The 22820-nt window shown below is 37.8% G+C and overlaps 1 protein-coding gene across 2 annotated transcripts in view; it reads right to left on the bottom strand.

Moving 5' to 3' along the window:
• ASPH (aspartate beta-hydroxylase) overlaps window positions 1–22820 on the bottom strand; it is a 195036-nt gene that overhangs the window by 116122 nt on the left and 56094 nt on the right. For both annotated transcript variants that reach the window (XM_011931942.1, XM_011931941.1), the window contains 4 exons: window positions 19776–19817; window positions 19397–19453; window positions 15763–15807; window positions 1186–1227 (listed from right to left, as the gene is read on the bottom strand). In XM_011931942.1, the coding sequence (XP_011787332.1) occupies window positions 1186–1227; window positions 15763–15807; window positions 19397–19453; window positions 19776–19817 (186 nt within the window). The remainder of the gene's footprint in view (window positions 1–1185; window positions 1228–15762; window positions 15808–19396; window positions 19454–19775; window positions 19818–22820) is intronic.

The following is a 22820-nucleotide window of genomic DNA, read 5'->3' as shown; positions in this document are numbered from 1 at the left end:
AGAAAGAAAGAAAGAAAGAAAGAAAGAAAGAAAGAAAGAAAGAAAGAAAGAAAGAAAGAAAGAAAGAAAGAAAGAAAGAAAGAAAAAGAGCTAAAAGAAAGTTAGGAGTGGGACTTGGGGATATGAAGTGGTAGGGAAGAGGACTGCTGCTATTTGTTATAAACCTCAAGTTTTTGAACTATATCCTTGTACTACTTTGACAAAAATTAAAAACAACTAGTTAGAGAAACATTTTCATGAACTAGATGCCTACTTCTCAACTTGTGGGCTGTGAAATTACACCCAGAGGCCAGCAACTCCACATGTTCATCAAGTGTCATTTGCACACCAAGTAAGGTCTTATGCACCGTATGTACAAGATACATATGTACATACTGCTTTCATCACTACAAATTAAAAGCATTCCTGAAATTGTAATAATATTCAATCATTAAAGATCATGTCATTCAACTGATACTAAAAATAGCCACTATTCTATGATCATCCATATACTTTTTTAACACTAAAAATAGTTCTTCACTCTGAGTAAGTTTAGGAACCCCTGTGAAAGCTGAACTAAAATACTATGGGCTATTAAATTTATGAGACTGCCTTTGTAATAAACGTTTGGAAGGCAGAGATAATTCTTTCTATATAGCTATAACTTTGTTTCCATGTCTTTCCAACAATTCAGAGTTCCTTGAAAAAGATATCATGTTCTAGGAATCTTTGGATTCCTATACCTAGTACAGTTGTTGACATACAACAATAAATAATATTTAATGTACCTTAAGTGCTTTCCCTGTTAGCTATTGCTTTAAGCACTTTACGTATATTTTTATTTTATTACTATCATGGAAACACAGCCTTCAGAAGTTGGTACTCTTACGATTCCTACGTTATAGAAGAGAAAACTGAGGCACAAAAGTTAAGTATTTTTCCGAAGGACACATGAGTGTGAATGTCAAAACTAGAATTAGAAGCTATTTAGAATTAGAATTACAATCTCTTTCTGTGCTTTGGCTCTTAATGTTTATGTAAAATATTAATAAGTGGTCGATGATAAAATCATTGAAATAACAAACCTAGAAACAAATTCGTTTAATTAGTGACATAAAATAAAATTGTTATTCTTCGATGGAAAATAAAATCATGTTATTCTTTTCCCCATGTACATTTTAAAGGCTGTTTATTTGACAATCTCACCTTTTGCTTTTTGTTGTGGATCATCTGTTGTTCTATTTGTTTCTGAAAATTAAAGACAAAACATAGTAAGTACTATGCAAGTCACCATTCAGTATCTCAAAATATAGGACAATATTTAAATGAATTCAGTAAGTATAATCAAAGAAAAATATATTTGATCATACAAAGCAATTTTCCTAAATCCTGAATTCATTACAAATGAAGTTCATTAGAAAATATCAAGATTTGGGCATATTTCAATTACTTATACTAAAAGTCACCAAGCACTGACTAAGCACCAGGCTAAGTACTCCTTGTCTATAAGGTAAAGAGTTGGAGTGGGTGATACATCAACTCCAGGTATCTCTAAGGTACAAAGACATGTGGGTGGGGAGAAGCCATCACTAAAGCTTGTTCAATATTGTTATTGTCTCTTAAAACCAGAAAACAACTTGAATAATTGACATCACGTGCTTTAAGGGAATGCAGCATGTCACACTGCTTGGAATATTAGTCTGCTACTCTAAGGACTTCACATATACACAGATGATCCATTGGGGGAGCTCGTGCGGAAGCCCAGGTGAGAAGCCAGAGATGAACCCAAGACCCCACCTGTGTCAGATGCACTAAGTAAATCACAGTCAGTGTCTCTTCCACAAATAGAATCACCTAGGACAGTGGCACCCACCAAGAGCCTAGACTAGCCAAAGAACATCCACCCCTCACAAGGAAAACAGCAGCATATGAGCTGACCATGTGCCTTTAACCTCATTTGTGCACCTATAACTTTACATCAGGACGGCTGTGTAAGGTAAATTAGGATCTAATTTTCAAGGTAATCAGTTGATTACAGCACTAGTAGGAACTTATCTGTTCTTTGGGTATTTCTAGGAACATGGGCGTATGCACATGGGTTGGAGTGGGAACAAGACAGAGTCTGGGAGACTGATAAAAAATCAGACTCTGTCCTCTTCCACAGAAGCTGTTTGAGGATGTCAGTGAGATCAGGGATGCAGTCAAGCGAACATTGACGCAGATCACTCAATTTGTTGGTGTGGAGTTTCTCACATTCATTCTTATAAAACATTTCAATTTGGGGAGATAAAAAGTAAATCTGAGGCTGGTTTTAATGCAGGGAAGGGTTTTTTATAAGTCAAGTGTTTTTGCTCCATAAGAGGAAGAAAGGGGAACTAACTTTGAAATCTAGTGTGCCAGGCTAAGTGCTAAGCACATCATTTATGGATTCTCTTGTCTTCTCACACCCTTGGAGAAGGTCTTACCTCCCTCTTTGTGCACAGGAGAAAATAGATGGCTGAGAAATTAGAGTCCCCAAAGCTATCAAGGCCAGCAGTTTACATAATTCCAAAGCATACGTTCTTTCCACTGAACCACTGTGTACCTTTCTTCAAAGAGAAATAAGCAGACAGAGAAATGCCAGTCTTGACTTTTGCAAAGAGTTGATTTTATAAGGTTGACAGCACATACCTCCTGGGCAGTGCTGCAAGAATAATGCAGGAATTTTTTTTTTTTTTTAAAGGACTTGTAGGTCTTGGTAGAATGTTCTAGAATTTCTGATCTTTTTAACTATAACCTCTTTGTTATAAAGTTAAGTAGCTGAACTAGACCATTCAATACCATTCATTCAGTAAATATTAACTGAGCACCTAATAATGTCTGCCTGGCACCCTTGTAGTCATCGGATATACAGCAATGAAGAAAAGCATCAAAAATCCCAGTCCTGAAGGAGCTCTTTCTAGTGGGATCAGCAGTACCTGCAGGAACACTGCAACCCTCCATATCCCCTAGTCATTGCATATGGCTAATGTGATCAGAAAAGTCAAGCGTAAAATGCAAGTTTCTAACTGGACTAGATAGAACAGGTGGGTGCTGGTCATGAAGGGGAGTTTAGGGCTCTCCACAGATCTTCCCAGTCTTGGGAGGGAAATAAGGAAGGAGGAGTGGTTTGAACTGGTCACATTCCAAATAGAAGTGGAAGGCGCTGATCCTGATGTGGGAGAGCTCTGGCCAGGTCTCCCCACATCCTCTGGACTCACATCCTCCCAGGAACGTGGAGAGTGAGTGTGGTTGGACATATGCCCAGAAACAAGGGCCACCATCTTTCTTCCACTTCCCATGCTGTATCTAAAAGCGGGGTGGCAGTCTGACCTAAAGCCTGGCCCAGATCATTCCAGGCCCCAGGCCAACAGCTCTCTTATTCTCATTCTTGTCCTCTTCTGTCCTTCACCTCACATCAACAAGCTGAGTTCTGAGACTCCTTTCGGATATGGAGAAAATACACAGAGAATACGTTTTAGGCTCTATGAGTTTTATTGCTTAAATTTAGCTTAGGTAAAGGAGCTTTCTATGAGATTCAGCTTACCCCACGAGCATTCTGCAGAGATAATAATGAAGTACTACTTTGCTTTATTCTCTGTACCTATGCTACTCTGGAAGATCTCATTTGAATCTCACTGTGCCAAAGAGGAAAATGACTTGAGCCTATATTATATGCAGGCATTGTTCTAAGCACTTAACACAGAGTATCCCATTTAAACTTCTCATCATTCATAGGAGGTAATTATCATTTTACAAATATGGCAACTGAGGCATAGAGAGGCTAAGGAATCTTGTCTAGGGTTACAAAACAAACAAAACCAATTTCAGAAGCTATATTCCATAAAATACTACTTTAATCACACTCTATATCCCAGTAATGGGGAATTCATTAACTAAAGGGAGCTATATGCTCAGCCCACCCCTGAAAACTACAAAAGTACAAGCTCACATGTAACTCATAGTTAGTGTTTAAATATTCATATTCAGAAAAGAAAGATGTTACACTACTCTTTACCTATCTTAACGTTACTTTTTTTCTCCTTTAAATATTTTGTCAGAACAATAAACACCTTACTAAAAAGAATAGGATATTAATCTTTAAATGCAACCACTAAAGCAAATCACTTTTGTGGATTTTGTGGATTCAGATATACTGTACTCGGTCAGGCACGGTGGCTCATGCCTGTAATCCCAGCAGTTTGGGAGGCTGAGGCGGGCAGATCACAAGGTCAAGAGATCGAGACCATCCTGGCCAACATGGTGAAACCCTGTCTCTACTAAAAGTACAAAAATTAGCTGGGAGTGGTGGCGCGTGCCTGTAGTCCCAGCTACTTGGGAGAATGAGGCAGGAGAATCGCTTGAACCCAGGAGGCAGAGCTTGCAGTGAGCTGAGATCACACCACTGCACTCCAGCCTGGCAACAGAGCGAGACTCCATCTCAAAAATAAACAAAAAACAGATATACTGTACTCTATCATGTTCCAGCACTGTGCTAACCTGCTGGTGAGCAGTTCTTGCTGGACTCAACATACATTCAAAGCGAATTTCCACCCTGTGGTAATGAGTGCATTACCACACTGGCATCGGTTCTCTCCCTGCACCTGGACATGGGACTCTGCTCTATCCCTGAGCGCCCACACTGACCAGTCCTCATTCACAGCTTTCCAGTCTCCTTCTCTACTAGCACTTCCTTAGCTCATGCTGTATCACCATCACCTATTACTAGTAAGTTGCCTAACCATCTTCCTACCCACTCTTTGGCCTCCCTCCAATGGCTTCCAGCTCGCACCAGCTGCCTGAGAGTTGTTCTGAATACTGCTGTGTCACCTTGGGCCAGCAGGCACCCCACCTCTCTGACCTTGGCTTTGCTCACTTGCAGGCAGGAGTAATACTTATCTGCTGAGAAAACTCAGCTCCCTGACATGTGCGCACAGTACTTAGCTGAGCGGGTACATTCAATAAAAGTGGGTCTGCTTACCATTAGTGTTTATTTTTGTTTCCTCTGGACATGCTGGAGCTGAAAACAACCTGTTCTAGAAGCCCAGGGACTTCTTCCTTATTTAGTTCTCCTTTTATGTCCAGAGAATGAAGACTGGAAATGGAAAAGAAAACTTTCCATGCCCATTTCTGCCCTTCCATCCACTCACGATGAAATTAATATCCTCCCAGTATGAAGTCATGTATAAGGTGGGGCAGTAGTTCTATTTTCAGTCTTTTGAGAAACTTCCTATTGGTTGAACTAATTTACACTCCCGCTAACAGTACATGAGGGTTCCCCTTTCTCCACATGCTCACCAGCATTCGTTACTGCCTTTTGATAAAAGCCATTTTAACTCAGGTGAGATGATATCTCAATGTAGTTTTGATTTGCATTTCTGATGATCAAGAATGTAGAGCACCTTTTCGTACACCTGTTTGCCATTTTTATGTCTTCTTTTGAGAATTCAGATCTCTTGCCCATTTTAAAAATCAGGTTAGTAGATTTTTTCCTATGGAGTTGTCTGAGCTCCTTATATATTCTCATTGTTAATCCCTTGAGAGATGGGTAGTTTGCAAATACTTTGATGTATTCTGTGGGTTATCACTTCACTTTGTTGTTTCCTTTGCTGTGTACAACCTTTGTAACTTAATGGGATCCCATTTTTCCGTTTTTGCTTTGGTTGCCTGTGCTTTTGGGGTATTACTCAAGAAATCATTGCCTAGACCAATGTCCTGGACAGTCTCCCCATTGTTTTCTCTTAGCAATCCCACTGCTAGGTATATATCCAAAAGAAAAGAAATCAGTATATTGAAGAAATATATGCACTCCCATGTTTATAGCAGCACTATTTACAATAGCCAAGCTTTGGAATCAACTTAAAGGTCTGTCAACAGATGAATGAAGAAAATGTGTGTACACATATAATGGAGTACTATTCAGCCATAAAAAAGAATGGGATCCTGTCATTTGAAACAACATGGATGGAACTGGAGGTCATTACATTAGGTTAAATAAGCCAGGCACAGAAAGACAAACATCACATGTTCTCACTAATTTGTGGGTGCTAAAAATTAAAACAATTGAACTCAAGGAGGTAGAAAGAAGAAGGATGGTTACCAGAGGGTGGGAAGGGTAGCTGGGGGAGAGGGGAGCAGGAGGTGAAGATGGTTAATGGGTACAAAAATATAGTTATATACAATGAATAAGATCTAATATTTGATAGCACAACAGGGTTACTATAGCCAACAATAATTTATTGTACATTTTCTATGCCTGTATTGAAATATCTCATATAGTCAAATTTATACATCTACTATATACTCATAAAAATTAAAAACTTGGGGGAAAAAGGTGCAGCAGGCTATCCAGGGAATAATCAAAACTTCTAGGTGCAGGACAAAATCTACAAAGGATGGATGCAGGGGCTATTTAATTTTAATCCTGCCTCCTGGCAATGTAGCATGATAGTAAATGTAAAATAAGCATTATCTATTAGAAATACGTTAACTGGCTGAAGGTATTCCTTTGTGATTTTAGTTATCAAAAATGCTATAATCTTCTAAAATACCAGTAAGGATAAAAGGAACTGACTTTATTATGTAACAAATTAAAAATATCTTATACTTCAAAAATAACGACAATATAGAGAATTCTTCCGTATTTTATTGCACTCAACATTTAATAGAAGACATTTACATTATTTTTAGAAAATTCATTGATGTTGCACAATGGCACATATTTGTAAAGACAAGGCTCATTAATTCAGATATTTGGAATTAAAAAATATTTAAAGTTAACCACAGCATAATGAATCCTCAATGTCCAGAGTTCTACAAAAATCCAGTGAAGCTTATTTTACTCGTTCATCAGTTTTATGTCACTTAGTTTTCCTAAAAAAATATGGCTTTATAAAAAGTAGCATTCTATAATTCACAAAATGAAGAACTTTATTATAATTTGAGTATCACCTCTGTATCATCCATATCACAGCTTTAGAAAATTATTGCTTTTCTTATTATCTTATTATTTCAGGTTTCATTACACATTGAGTACCCATGCAGGACTCACTACATTGTATAATAACTATGATCTATAGTGATAAAAATATAGAAATCTCTTTGATTTTAACCCTAAAAGCAGGGGGAAAAAGTCACCTTATCTTAATGTTAACAAAATCAAGAGCTACCCCTAATAATCAAACCACTTCTTATGGCTTTGCTTATAGTTGCGCATGGTCCTTTGCTCATGGTCCTTTGCTTATAGTTGCTCATGGTCCTTTCAAAATGATGTGGTAGCTACCTTCTTTTCTGACAAAGGATTATTTTCAACACAGCAATTATTTCTGAGCCAAAATAAACCACATTAAATAAAGAAGAAAATCTTCAGTGTAGAAAGAAAAAGGCTCATCGCTGTGAAATAGCAGCAGGCATCGGGCTCTGTGAGCTTTTCACACATCCTCAATCAGCCCAGCTCGAGGCATTACTGAGTTCATCTAGTTAGAGCACTGAGCGGTCTCTAGTGCTGCAGGGGAATTACTTAATTAGCCAAAGGCAGAATAATCTTTAAGTTATGCACCAGTAATTTATACAGATTTTCTAAAATTTAAACAAATGCTGAAGAGACTATAGCTATTATACGATTAATCCAAGGTGCTAACAAAGCATTTTTGCATGATAATAGTAGGGTCATTCTTTTTCCTTGTGTCTTAACAAGGAATTTCAGCTTTCCCCTCTCATTTGAAAAAATAAATAACTGATAATTTAAAACTTTCATTGAAATATTAAATTTTTCTAATTAATCAGCTAAAAGCTACAACAATTTCAAAAGTGTTAATCTGAATACTTGAAGCTAATGTAGAAGTTTCTGATAAGAATATCACTGCAGATATATACAACTCAAATCTTCACAGCTAATGATGATCTCTGTTAGCATTCTTAGGAGTGCTCACACAAAGTACTCTTAATAGCTTTTAAATCACGTTTAACGCAGTTTACACAAGTCAGTCCAACAGTTAGTGCTAATTACTAATAATATATGCAAACCCTGCCAACACAATTGCTGCTACATCACCAATATAATTATTAACTACTGTCTGAAAAACACACATAAATTCAGGTAAGACTAAAATCTATGTCATAAAAAGAAAAAAGAAATCCAATGGATCCACTAATGCTATCAAAAGGGACATGCAGGAATGCAACATGACATTTTTTAGAAACATGTGTTTCTAAAAAGAAAAAAAAAATACACTAAAATGCCAGTGGACTATAATTCATTGAAAACATCTTTAGTGTTCCTTCCCAAAGATCTTGATCTGCTCAGTAATTGCTTCACAAGATCTATCACAGCCATCTTTTGGAGCGTATGGTTAGGCTGGTCCTCCTGTGGTGGTAGGGGCAGTCTTTTTGAAGCTTTAAGTATCTGCAAAAATAAGGGGAAATCTAAATTAAAGGACCAACCAGACATAGACTGTGAAATTGCTTCATTTTCATTCTACTTTTTAAAAAACCCACCAACACAGTAATTTTTTTTTTTTTTTAAGGACAACTTGGTAACAGAATAATCAACTACCAAAAGAAGCCCCTGGGGATGACTTGCAAAGCTACTGATGAAAATCTGAGGTTCTTTAGAGCACTCGAGAATTACAACTGAACTGAATAATCTCAATATTTTAAGAAACACAGCATTAAATTTCTTTCTTCAGTATTTTCACTCTATTAAAAAGAAACAGAAATCTAGTATGGTATTTGAAAAATAAACACAAGAAACAGTTTCAAGGATCAACTGGACACTATAAGCTGCATTTAAAATATATTGCTTTAAAAATTAAAATAAATTTAAAACATATTGATAACATAAATGGTTGACAATAAAAGTATATAAGTATTTTAAAAGAAGTAAAATTAATTCCTATCCAAGTTTTTACAATTTTTTTTCATTCTTAACTTCAGTATCTGATTTGTTTTACTATCGCAGCATTGGATTTGTGTTACAATTAAACTAGAAAAGGAGCTGGTGCACAGAGACGCCCTGCAAAATCTTGATATAATTTTTAAAGCTGGATTCTAATATTTCCTTTCTTCTTTCCTCCTTTCCTAACAATTTCTATCTACTATCTACACATGTGCAACCAAAACTTTTTATGTAAGTGGAATTGTTTGAGAACAACTAGACATTTTATGTATACCTTTACATATCCAACATAAATGAATGCTTATATTCCCTCAAAAAGGCAGTACAAAAATATTCATAGCAGCTTTCTTCATAGTCAACAACTGAGGGAAAAAAAAACTGTGTCCATTAACATTAGGATGGATTAAAAACTGTAGGAAATAGTTATGAATTAGAGCAAATGACTACACATAACAAGGTGGATGAAACCACAGACAAGATGTTGAACAGAAACAAGTCGCAAAAACAAATGTGTGTGTTTACGGATCTTAAATTCAAGAGCAGACAAAACTAATCTACGATGACACAGTTCACAAGAGTGGTTACTTCTGGTTGGGGTATTACTGAGAGGTAGGAAGAGAAAGATATTTCTGGGGTGCTAAAAGGTTTACATCTTTTTATCTTGATCTGAGTAATGGGTACAGGTATATACGCATGGAAAAATTCAACATTTAAGCACTTCCACATGTGTAAATTATACCCCAATAGAAAAGTTTTTTAAAATGAGTTTTAGATTGTCTTAGCATTCGACAATTTTCTGGACTTTGATTTAAGAGGAAGATACATTTCAGAAGTACCTTGGGAAAATGGAAAGTTGTTCAAAGTATAATGATGAGTATTCATAAAAAAGCAAATAAACTAAAAGTTCTACTGCAATTTTGAACAATTCCAGTAAATGTCTGAAGACCCCACTCAGAAGTGGTTATGGTGCAAATCTAACATCTCCAAAACTAGGACCGTCATCTCTTCTGCTACTCTCTATTTCCTCCTGCCTTCTCCTCTCTCTCCATTAACATTCTGCCATTCATTCACAAGGACTCAAGCCAGAAATGTAGGAACCTGGACTCCTCTCCCTCTCCCATCAAATTATTTCCAGCCCCAGTTTCCACGAAATCAGGCACCTTTCCATTCATTCTACTGCAACCAAGCTCCCACCATTTTTGGCTTAGTCTCTGGTAGCTGCCTCTTACTAGTCTCTACCTCCTTGCTGGACTAACACTTTTCAAATTGAGATTTGATCATGTGACTCCTCTGCTTGGATTTTTTCAGTGGCTTCTTGTCATTTTTAGGCACAGATCCAAATGTTATGTTTTTTTTTTGAGACAGGGCCTCACTCTGTCACGCCGGCTAGAGTGCAGTGGTGTGATCACAGCCTATTGTAGCTTTGATCTCCTGGTCTCAAGTAATCCTTCTACCTCAGCCTTCTGAGTGGCTGGGACCAGAGCCACGTGGCACCAAGCCTGGCTTTTTTTTTTTAGAGATGGGGTCTCACTATGTTGCCCAGGCTGGTCTCAAACTCCTGAGCTAAAGTAGTCCTCCCACCTTGGCCTCCCAAAGTGCTGGCGTTACAGGCGTGAACCACTGTGCCCAGCAAATCAACACTTTTAAACACAGTATATAAGATCCTCTGAGAAGACACACTTGACTACATTTCCCTTGTCCTCTTTCACCCCTGTCTGGCATGCTGTCATGGCCTTTGTGCTTTGTAAGCTCTAGCTTCCTCTGCTCTCCTCCTGCCAGCTGCTGGAGCTTTTTATCAACACCTCAAAACAGCTAAAACTAGCACAAGGACATCGGGGAGGCTAACCTCATTCTCTGTCCCACCCCTCTGAAGCGGGGTGAGTTATCTCTCCTTCTGTGTGTTGCTGTGCACAACTCTGAGAAATTAATTGTATTTATTTTACTCCACCATGTACCCACAGGACTGTGAACCAAGCCAGCACAGCATTGTCAATCATGTATCTTCACTAGCCAGCACAGAGCCTATCCCACAGCAGTTGCTCAATATATATTTTTTGAATAGATGATCAATAACAACAATATATATATAAAGCACTTATGGAATATTAGCTACTAAGAATATAAAGTCAATTTCCCCTTTGCCCCAGACCTCTGGTGATGCTAGCCTAAAACCGGTTATAGGCCTTACTGATCAATGTTAAAAAATGCTGGGTGATGGGGAGACCTGAGTGAAAGTTCTGGATGGATGCAATGGAGTGAAACTGTTACCACTGCTAGAATACTCAGCAGTGGGATAAGTTGCAAGTGGCATCTCCATTTTTAAAGAGAGGAGCAGCAGAATTACCCAGAAACCATGATGCTCACATATCTCCATTCTGAAGAACATGATTACACAAAACATAAACTAACTTTTAAAATTCTTTTCTGGCATGGTATAACAGAAAAATAGTTAATAGATTCAGTCATATGACCTAAAGTATTATTTGAGAGGAACTTTTACACCAATGAGCTTTCACAAGTAATTCCTTCATAAGTCATTCAATTTGGGTTATGTATGTTTATGCTGTCATATTGCTACAAATATGCTGTATGATTTCAAGTAAAAATACGAATCTAAGGAGAAAGGTGAAAACCTGCTAATGGATGAGAAATTCCAAAATCAATCTTAAAAGTCTAATATTCCAAATGATTGGCCTGCAATATCAGAAAAATCAAATCTTAAGCTTGAGCTTCCACATGCTTGCCAAGAATCCACCTGTACAGCACTTAAAAACTTATAAATATGCAAGAAAGAAGTCAGGATGAAAACTACTGGACAACTTACTTTTCTACTATACATCATAATTCAACCTTTGACATTCCGGAGGCCTATGTGATGAACTAATGCAGATTAATAGAAAGACGCTGAAGAATATATAACACATCTGATTTTACCACACCAAAACAGCTCTCAAATCTCTCAGCTGTCAGGTCTTCATTTATTTAAAATCCTTTGAAAAACGGCAGCTGACAGTGTGGACTCTGGAGCCAGAATGCAAAGATCAATCCCATTTCTACCTTGTCAGCTCTGTGACCTGGGGAAGGTTACTTGGCCTTGCTGTGCCTCAGTGTTCTCATCTGTAAAATGGAGATAATGGCATATCTACCTCTTGAGGTCTTAGAACTATTAAAGGTCAATCCATGGAACGTGCTTAGAAGAACGCCTACATAATGCTTAACAAACATGAAAGTTCACTGTCCCCTACTTTAGATGGAGGCAATGGTGATAATGCCCCTTGGGATTAGCACATTGATAGCTACATTATTATGAACTTTGATAAGCTATATTAAGACTGTATAACTTAGTCTTAGGATAATCAGGAAAGGCAGATCAATCATCAATTAGGTTCCAAGGGCCAAGAAAAAGTGAACGAATATCCAGCACTTTGCAGAAGTCCTCAATTTGAGTCTTCCACTGAATAAAAGAATTTTAAAGACTGAAAAATGGCAAGGAGGTAGGCCTTACAATTAGTGTTCCTGCAATCAGATGCAAAATTAGACTGAGAAACAATACCACAAATATACATTTTTGAAGATTGCACAAGTGAATAATAAAAACATTGTAATATGAAGTAGGACTAAGTGTAAGACTTAAGATTTATAGAAAATAAGAAAACCAAGTGCAATGGTTAAAAATACAGTCACATGTCACGTAGCAATGTTTTCGATAGACCAAATATACAATGGTGGTCCTTTGATAATGAAAATTCCTATTGTCTAGGTGCATCTTAGCTTTCATAACATCCCAGCACAACACACTACTCATGTGTGTGGTGATGCTGGCATAAACAAATCTACTGCACTGCCAGTTGTATTAAAGCATAGCACAATTATGCACAATACATAACACATGACAATGATAATAAAGGACTGTTAATGGTTTTACTCTCCCATACTTTTATGGTACTTTTATACTATATTCTTACTTGTTAAAAAATAGTTAACTGTAAAACAGCCTCAGGCAGGTCCTTCAGGAGGTATTCCAGAAGAAGTCATTGTTATCATAGGAGATGACAACTCTATGCCTGTTATTACACATGAAGACCTTTCAGTGGGACAAGATGTGGTGGTGGAAGACAGTGATATTGATGATCCTGCAGGCCTAGCTAATATGTCTGTGTCTTAGTTTTTAACAAAAAAGTTTAAAAAGTTTTTAAAAAATTGAAAATAAAAATGCTTATAAAATAAGGATATAAAAATATTTTTATATGGCTATATATGTTTGTGTTTTAAACTAATTTTTATTACAAAATCATCAAAAACTTTTTAAAAATTAGGTTTACAAATTTAAAAAAATTACAGTAAATCAAGGTTAATTATTAAAGAAAAATTTTAATAAATTTAGTGTAGCCCAGCATTTATAAAGTCTACGGTAAGGTACAGTAATGTCCTAGGCTTTCACATTCACTCACCGCTCACTTGCTGATTCACTGAGAGCAAATTCCAGTCCTGTAAGCTCTACTCATCAAGTGCCCTATACAAGTATATCTTTTTATTTAATCTTCTATACCAATTATTACCATACTTTGTCTACGTTTAGATATGTTTTCATACACAAATATTTATCATTGCATTGTAACTGCCTACGGTATTCAGTACAGTAACATGCTGTACAGGTTTATAGTTTAGAAGCAATATGCTGTATCATATAGCCTATATGTATATGTAGTAGGTTACTCTATGATGTTCATACATGGACAAAATCACCTAATGACACATTCTCAGTCTGTATCCCTGTCATTAAGCAACACATGACTGTATTGCTGATTCTCAGCCTTATATCCTCTACTGGCAGGGTCAAACTACCACAATGCAGTGGATCATTCAAATGTTTATGATACCAAGTTATAGGTTACAACTTCTCCATGAGGTCTTTCAGAATGTAGACCTCCATGAGGTCTTTCAGAATGTAGCTTCTCTTGATCTTGTTTGGAGGTTCTAGCAGGGAAGCACAGCTACCCATATACCCTTCACTGAAGACAGGACCTCCTCTATCGGGGATGGTCGTCCTCTTCAACTGAGCATGCAGCTTTGGGAGGGACGCACATGGAGTGGAGAGGGAGGAAGGGGACACGTGCCTGGCCAGTCAGATCAGCCGAATCGATCCTGGAGATCAATGGGGTGACAGATGTCACAGCCAGATGGCCCTCACACCCATCACAGAGGTAGATCTTGGTCTACCTCTAAGATCAGGCTAATTAATTACTAAACAATAGTCACAGCCACCACTTACTGGGAGCTTATTATAGGTCAGGAACTATGCACATTAATCAAATCTTGATTTGTATGTGCTTTGGTTCTTAAAAATCTAAAAAAAGCACCTTATTCCATCACCTCAGACACTTGGTGTTTCATATTTACATTCCAAATAAACTATTGGGTTTATAAAATGTTAAAATAAAAGTACAGAAATTTTTGGTCTGAAAAATATTATCTTTCATATCTTCGCAAAAATTAGATCACTATTTTAAAATATGAACTATAACTGGAAATATATTAATGTTGTAGAAACATTATTTTTAGGAATATAAAATAATTTTCTGTTAAGGCATGGAATAGTCATCAAAATGCTAATTCTGTAACTGGTCCTGCCTTTTTGATAGGAACAGGGTACTCTGTGAAGCATTATTCAAAAATGAAAAGGAAACCAGCAGAAGGACATACATATCAGCTGCCCTTGCCATGTCCAAGTATTTTAAACACAGATACACACTGCCTAGTAGTCATCATGTAAAAGGTCAATTTCTCCATGGACTGCTTTTCTCATTTATATTATAATACTAATAATTCCATTCTCTTAATCAAATATTTGTTTCTACAGATAATTATTATTAATGCACATGACAGGAAAATTATCAAAACCTAAGGCATCCCATATAAAACTAAATATATTCTTTGATTATTTTATCCTTTTTTTATTATTAAAGAAAGAAAATTGAAATTTAGCATTTAATAAATTTTGGCAGGCACAATTATTTCTACCAAAATCAGTAATAGAAATGCACATCACTGCTACAAAATTCATGTTAAAATGGAGAAAATATAAATAAAGGTTGAACAAATAAATATGACACAAAAATGAAATGCAGAAATGAGAAGAAATACACTTGGGAAAGAGGGAGGATTTTCCAAATCCTCTTCGACAGAACATTCTTTCCCACTATGAGAATAGGAGGTTTATCAACTCACTTCTCTTTGCAGGTATAGTTTATGTCATCTCTAAAATGCAATTGAAAGCATAGGCTTTGGTGGAAATGCTGTTCCCATTCTTTATACTAACTGGTGACAAGAGGGGTCAGGTGGAGGAAAGTAGGAAAAAACAGGGAAAAGTGTGCAATGCAGTGAACTAAAAGGAAACACCCTGGGGCACTGACAAGCACTGGGCAGCCTGGACTGTCACAAAGCACTAACTAAACATGCTCTCAGGAGAGATGGGGAATGGGGAGGAAGAGGAGTAATGTCACAATTTACACACTATTCAACTTTCATCCTAAGGCAATTCTGATTCCACATCCTCCATCAAATAGTCTGTCAATCAAAGAGGAAAACAAAAAAACTCTTACTACTACCACCGTCTATAATGGCAAAATCATATGATCATTAACGTTCCTCAAATTCTAGCTCAGCGAATATGTACTGCACTGAATCTGATGTGTATTTTCCATTACTTTGGTTAAACTGATAAAAACACAGAAAATTTTTAAATTAAGGTATAGTTAATCTCTCTCAAAATTTTTATGCTTCGTAGATTCATTATAAAGCTGTTGGTAATATTAACAGGATATATAAGAATAACAAAAGAGGAAAATACAACACCCAAAATGTCATACCTGGTAGTACTTCCTGTTGTTCTTCCACAGGAGAAATGCTTACTTCTAAAATAGATAATAAATTTATAATCTGTTACATATTGCTGATCAGTGTTTAAAATATGAATTGCCAGATTTAAGTAATGATGATACTTTTCATAGACTTTTTAAAAAATTCAATTGAAATCATAATAAAAACATTAGGCTTTTATACCCTCACAACAAAGAACGATCAGCTACAACTTAGCAAAATGTTGTGTATTTCTCAATGGTTCAGCATAGTAGGTTTTATAGTACCTGCCTGACTAACCTCAAACTCCACTGTCTAGCAAAGGAGCTATGGACTAAAACCTAAGCTTTCCCCACAATTTTGCATCAGATTTGATAACAGAGCTGTGGAAAGACACTTGGTTGCTTCAACCCAGTTACAACTAAAGAGGTAGTGGATGTCCCCACCCAGTGATTTAAAGATATAGTGACCTGATTTGCTCTATGAAATTACACCACATATTAATATCTTCAAACCTAGCAACCCATTTAACATTACCTTAACCTAGAGATAATATTATATCAACATTCCTTTTGGTCCTTAAGAATTGTTAACAATCGGGCCAGGCACGGTGGCTCACACCTATAATCCCACCACTTTGGGAGGCTGAGGCGGGCTGATTACCTGAGGTCGGGAGTTTGAGACCAGCCTGACCAATATGGAGAAACCCCATCTCTACTAAAAATAAAAAATTAGCTGGGCATGGTGGCACATGCCTGAAACCCCAGCTACTCGGGAGGCTGAGGCAGGAGAATCACTTGAACCCGGGAGGCGGAGGTTGTGGTGAGCTGAGATCATGCCATTGCACTCCAGCCTGGGCAACAAGAGCTAAACTCGTCTCAAAAAAAAAAAAAAAAAAAAAATTGTTAACAATCTTTGGCCAAAAGAAAGATTTTTTTAACAGCATTTTCTAAAACACAAAATATTTATGGAGCTATTTTAATAATTTTTCTTCTTGCATTAATTTGCTTCTAATTATAAAAATGACACATGCTCAAAACAGAATATTTGGGAATATTTTACATAAAAGTAATTGAAAACAGCAACAAAAATCACACCCATTCCCACTAACCACTGTTAGTGTCTGGCAATACTTCTTTCTTACAATGGCAGTGCAGTGACCATTGAATAGCTATGTTGTGACTGGTTTTTAATAGGTTTGCCTGTTTATTTTGTTCTTAATTATTTGGAGACATAGTAACACTTTATCAATAGAACAGAATGTATTAGGTTGGTGCAAAAGTAACAGCAAAACCAATACATTCTATTAATAATTTTCTTCTCTATAACTGACCCCATCATCTAAAAGTTACTTAAACCAAAAAAAGGCCCCCTTTATTCTTCATCTTTGCTTCACAGCCATCAGGCAAGTCAATTAATTTTAATTCTAAAATATATCTCAAGTTCAACACTTTCCCCTCCATTCCCACTGCCATGATCTTATTTTAGGCTACCACAATCACTTCGTTGGATTAGTACAAAATATTTTCCTAACAGGGTGTTTCGCTCTGCTTCCATTCTTGCGCCATTCAATCTAGTGAAAGTAATTCACTTTCACATCTAAAACAAAAATCAGATTATGCTATACCTTAATAATTTTCATAATTCACACTGTGCCTAGAATATAATCCAAAAAACCTTGGTAGGCCTTGCAAGGTCCTAACTGATCTGTACCTATCTCTTTGTTGCTCAAGCCAGTTTGAGTTTGGTTTTCTATCATCTGCAACTGAAAGTAACTTTACTGACACAGATGGAGAATAACAGAAGGGTTTAAACACAGGGCTGACACAATATGAGCTATACTTTTGGACAGATCATCCTAACAGCATGTGAAAGATGGATTTGAAGGGGACAAGAAGAGAGTCAAGATGTCTAGCTAGCAGACTACTGCTATTATCTAGGAAGATGAGAAAGGGCCGAGCCAGACAAAGGGCTGCACAAGAGCTAAGGAGAAAAAAATGGATTTGAGAAATGTTTAGGGAGTCTATTAACATGTCTTGGGATTAGTTATAGAGACAGACGGAGAGGAGGACTCAAAAATGAGTTCCAAGTTTCTGGTCTGGGAATCTAAGTATATACTGATACAACTGGCTGAGAGAAGAGGAGACAGGGAAAACGAGGTTGGTTGGTGTGAGAGATGAGCTCCCCTCACTGCCTACTCAGGCACTGCAGGAGCCCAGCACAGAAGATGCAGGGTGGGCGGCAGGTGCATAGCTGGGTGCCCCACTGCCCAGGACAGGAAACTCCCTTAGCAGCCTCTGCTACATCCTCTATCAACATATTAAAATACTGAGAAGTCTTAGGAAAAAACTATTTCTAAACCAAGAAAGGTAGGGTCAAATTGCATAGTTCTTTTCTATAAACCATACGTGGGGTAGGTTGAAGAAAGTTCTTCCCAAAGATTATGGGTTTCTATCTTCTACTTCTTACCAAATAAACACATAGACTCAGCAATATTCTTCAGAACATTAAGATCCCTCATAGAGAACTGAATAACAAAAGGTGAGAAAAAAATCTCAACTCAATCCAGCCTTGCTACAGAGATGGATCCTGCCTTTTTACCCAAGGGCCCACAGTGCCTGTACAGGGGTCTCTTGCAGCAGCTAAGTGTACACAGAGAGCAATTTAGCCTCCCCCATTCCCTTATACCTATCACCCCCCATTTCAGTCAACTGCACCATTCCATTTTCCGTTCTGCCTAAGCAAGCTCAAAAGCAGTAACATTTAATCTGAAAGGTGACAATTAGCTGCTCCTAAATAAATTTTAAGAGTAATTTTATGAGCAAAATTCTCCGTGTTACATGCTCCTCCTGGCAACTTATGGTTGTTAAAGCAGACACTCCTATTTCCTCACACCTTCACACCCCCATGCAGAGTCACCCACACACCCCAGTCCTGGATCGAATGTCCCCTTGGTCACTTACAGCTATGAAACCTAGGGCTAGTCACTCACCTGACCTCACTCTAGCTTCAGGTCTTCATTTGCAAAATAAGTACAAAGATCTCTGCCCTCCCTGTTTCTCAGTGTCTACTATGAGGAGCAACTGAAATAATATATGTGAAATAACTCTGTAAACTGCTAAGAACTAATTTAAATATGAGTTCTATTGAAGCGTCACTGTTTAATACACGCGATTATTTTTGTTTTTCAGAAACCATCCCTTCAGTTCTCTGCCACGAAAAAAAAAAAAATATATATATATATATATATATAGTTTTGTTTTCCCAGCTGAGTCATGACATAAAGACCATCTTTCAACCCGTCTCTGCCCATAGCTACGCCCTTCTCACCAGCTCGCCCCTCAGGGGTGGTAACCTGCTGCTACTCAGGGTAGCCCTCCACACCCTCAGTTGTTTGCTGTTACAGTAGCCTGTTTCTATCACTATCATTGTACTTCTCGCAATCCTTAATTCCTTTATTTATTATCTGTTTGGCTACTGGAATGCCAGCCCCAGTGAAAACAGGACTCTGTCTTTTCTTCCCTCTTGTACTCCTAGCTCCTGAGCACTGTACAGACAGCAAGCAGGAAATGTTCAATAAATAATTGAATAAACAAACATAATTCTCATATGGAAGGTAAAACCATTTCCATAAATTTAACTTACCTTCTACAATTACCTGTGAATCTTCTACAGGAATATCCTCAGGAGGAACAGTTACTTCTAAAATAAATAATAAAATCAGAATCCATTACATGTTGCCAACCAGTGACACATCTTACATTCACTCGCCTTCACTCAGATTCCTAAATTAACTCGCGTCCACCCAGATTGCTAAATTTGACTCTTTTTAAACTGGGTCTTCTGATGGAGAGTATTTATACTAGAATATTAACTTCAATTTTGATACTCAATTATTTTCTTACTGACTTGAAAATGTCTTGCATTTTTTTCTACACTTATTCTTTGTTCCACAAGTAAGAGTTTTAACAAAATACAGGGAAAGCTGACTTGCAGAAAATATCTGCTTATAGAAAAAACTTACCTGTGATTTCTATCCTTTCATTTTCTGGAGGTTCATATACTACTAAAAAAAAAAAAAGAAACAAAATCCCGTAACTTTCATTGTAACACAGAAACTGACAACATGCTTCAAGGGTGGAGACAATGCCTTATGCATCTTTGAACCTGCAAGGTTTAGTCACTGGGAAACAGCCGACTAGAGAGTAGGATGGAGAAGAGTTTGGTCTAGGGTAAAACAGGCTTGGATTCCAATTCCAGGGCAGTCACTTACTACCTGTTTAAAATTTTCTTTGCGTCTGTGGTGGAGGTTTTGAATTAGCCAAAACTGTACCCTGGGAATCAACTGGATCCTGGTGTTCATGGGCAGATTCCCTGCTTTTGTTTAGGAAACAATTCTCAGACCTCTAACCTAGGGCCAAACGCCTCTGCCGCCAGCCCCTGAGAATAAAGTGTTCCCCACCCTAATCAGGTTGTGCTGCCCTTGCCTCCCTCATTTGCTGGCACAAGGCTCAGTGCTTCTTCTCTGCTCTGCTGTAAGGAAGTCTCATCTCCACACAGGCCTCTCCAGGGCCCCATGGGTCATAGCTTCCTCAGTCAACCTGATCTTCCAAAATACCTCCAATTTTCTGGCACACTACAAGCAAACATCCTTCTTTTTCCCAGCATGGTTATAAGTTTATTCTTTCTTATTCATTTAATAAAGAAAAATTGAGCACCTACTACCTTTCAGACATTCTCAGTATTGAGGCACAGTAGGGAACAATGTTTAATAGATCATTTTGTCCTTTTGGTGCATTTGAAAGATGAAGGAGCAGTGAATGTGTGCTTACTCTGTCTCCCTGAGTAGTGTCAGCATTTAAACATGCTCAAGCCTCTAAGGACTTAAAAAAGCAATGCCACTTTTTCTTAAGCTTGCTTCCCCTCACCCTCTCTTTCTTCCATTGAACAATCTAATTTCTTCAGAGTCATTTACATCTCATGGCTCATCTCTTCCTCTCCCCTACTCAACTCACTCCCACCTGTCTTCAGACCCTGACCCCATCCCTGAAAAGGTTCCTGCTGAGACCCCCACTCCAGTGCCTCATTTGATCTGACAGACACTTGCCAGCCCTCATTACAATTTTAGCGACACCATTCTTCTCCCAACACCGCTGCCCCTGGACTTCAGGGTGACCATACTCTCCCCTTTGGTCTTTCGTTTCTTCCTCCCAATCTTCTTTTTCACTTCATCTTTTTCTTAGCAGTCCTTAAAGGCTGGTTTTCTTCAAAGTCCAACCACAGAACCACCTCATGTCTCCCTCAGTCTGCTCTCCTTAAGGGATCTCAGAGCTTGGTCCTGATAGCCACGTAACTACTCTGATGGTTCCCACACTCACAGTCACGAAGTAGACTTCTCTTCTGAGAGTCAAACACCACCAAATGGCTCATTTGGGTCTCTCCTCTTGGATGCCTCAAAGAAATCTCACTATCACCACGTAAACAAATGGACTCACGAGCCCCTGCTCCATCCTTGTCTCCAGTCTCTCCCACATTAGGAAAAGAGCACTCCTGCCACCAGGCTGCAGAAGTGGAAGAGTGTATGTGGCTCCTGGCACCTTGTTGTCTCCCCCCAGCTACATCCACGCATCAAGACCTGCCAATTTTACCTTCTAAGCGTTTCTCAACTTTGCCCACTCCCCTTCTCCGTCATTGCCACCACACTGGTTTAAATGATCATCTCTGTCCTATCCATCCACTAAACAGTTCCAGCTAAGGCCACCCGTTGAGGTCACTGCAGCGCCAGATCAGCACAGGTTTTCAGCACTCATCTCACACGGTTCTCAGCAGCACAGGGCACCACTGAACATCCCTTTCTTGAAAATCATCTCCTTTGGTTCCTTATCAGGCAGAGAGAGATGTGACGCAGGGAAAGACCCAATTTGGATGATTACAGCTAACTTAACTCTTCTCCCTGTATTGACTCTTGTCTCTCCAGTCTGTTACATGCCAGATCAATCAATCTTTTCAAAATGCAGATCTGACTTGACAGTGCTCAAAGGTGAAGATGAAAATCCTTGACCTCGCTCACAGGCACCCTCTGAACCCAGCCCATTTCACCACCTCAGCCTTACTCTTGCAAGTTGACATCAGAGACCTCATAAGACTCTCCAGTCACCTTTCCCCTTGCTTTGTAAATTGTTCTCACCTTCAGCTCAAACTTCAGGAAGGCCCTGCCTCATCCACAAACTAGGTAAGGTCTCTTTATTATATATTCTTGTTACCACTGTACTTGTTCTTTCCAGCACTTATCACAACTGGAAATGAAAACTACAATGAAATTGCTTAATTTCTACTCCCCTGCTAAAATATAAGATCCATGAAAACAGGAATCATGTGTGTTCTTCACCAGAACTGCTTCAGTGTCCTATGTTTTGGACAGAAGACATTAAACAGTGTATGAATAAATAATTACATGGTAAGGCCATACTGTCACATCCCAGGTTTGTCCAATGTAAACATGACGATTCCTAGGTTATCTTTGATGTAGAAGCTGGCTCCTGCTATAGTTCTATCAAAGTGTATGTTATGGGGTTTGGGAGTTTCATACAGAATACATTCTATTCTCCCACTGAAATGTGGTTTTGTTTTGACCCTACTTATAGCTTCACTTACATGTCAGTTACTTGGTTTCCCTACTCTGATTCCTGAATTTTCACAAAGGTATTGTTTTAGCATATAGTGAATAATGCTCTGTTCAATTAGATCTATTTGTTTGAAACAGTTTATGTTCTATATAGCAAAGAAATCCAAAGTAGCTTATCAAATCATGTCAATTCCTTAGGTTATATTTACTGCCTTTTGTTAACATTTTAAATTACATTTATTATGATAATCTGCCCTATGAAAATATGTAACATTTTTCATGATATCTAATTCTATACTTCTTATGAGTTTGACTTTAAATTCCTCTAGATTTAGAAACTGCATTCCAAACATGTTCTTTATAGTGTGTATATATATATATACACACACACACACACATATATATATATATTTAATTTTTTTTTAAATTTTTTTTTTATTATAC

The sequence above is a fragment of the Colobus angolensis genome, unplaced genomic scaffold (assembly GCF_000951035.1).
Source record: "Colobus angolensis palliatus isolate OR3802 unplaced genomic scaffold, Cang.pa_1.0 Scaffold92, whole genome shotgun sequence".
In the NCBI taxonomy this organism is placed as follows: domain Eukaryota; kingdom Metazoa; phylum Chordata; class Mammalia; order Primates; family Cercopithecidae; genus Colobus; species Colobus angolensis.
The sequence above is the reverse complement of the archived record's forward strand: the minus strand, read 5'-3'. Positions and strand labels throughout refer to the sequence as shown.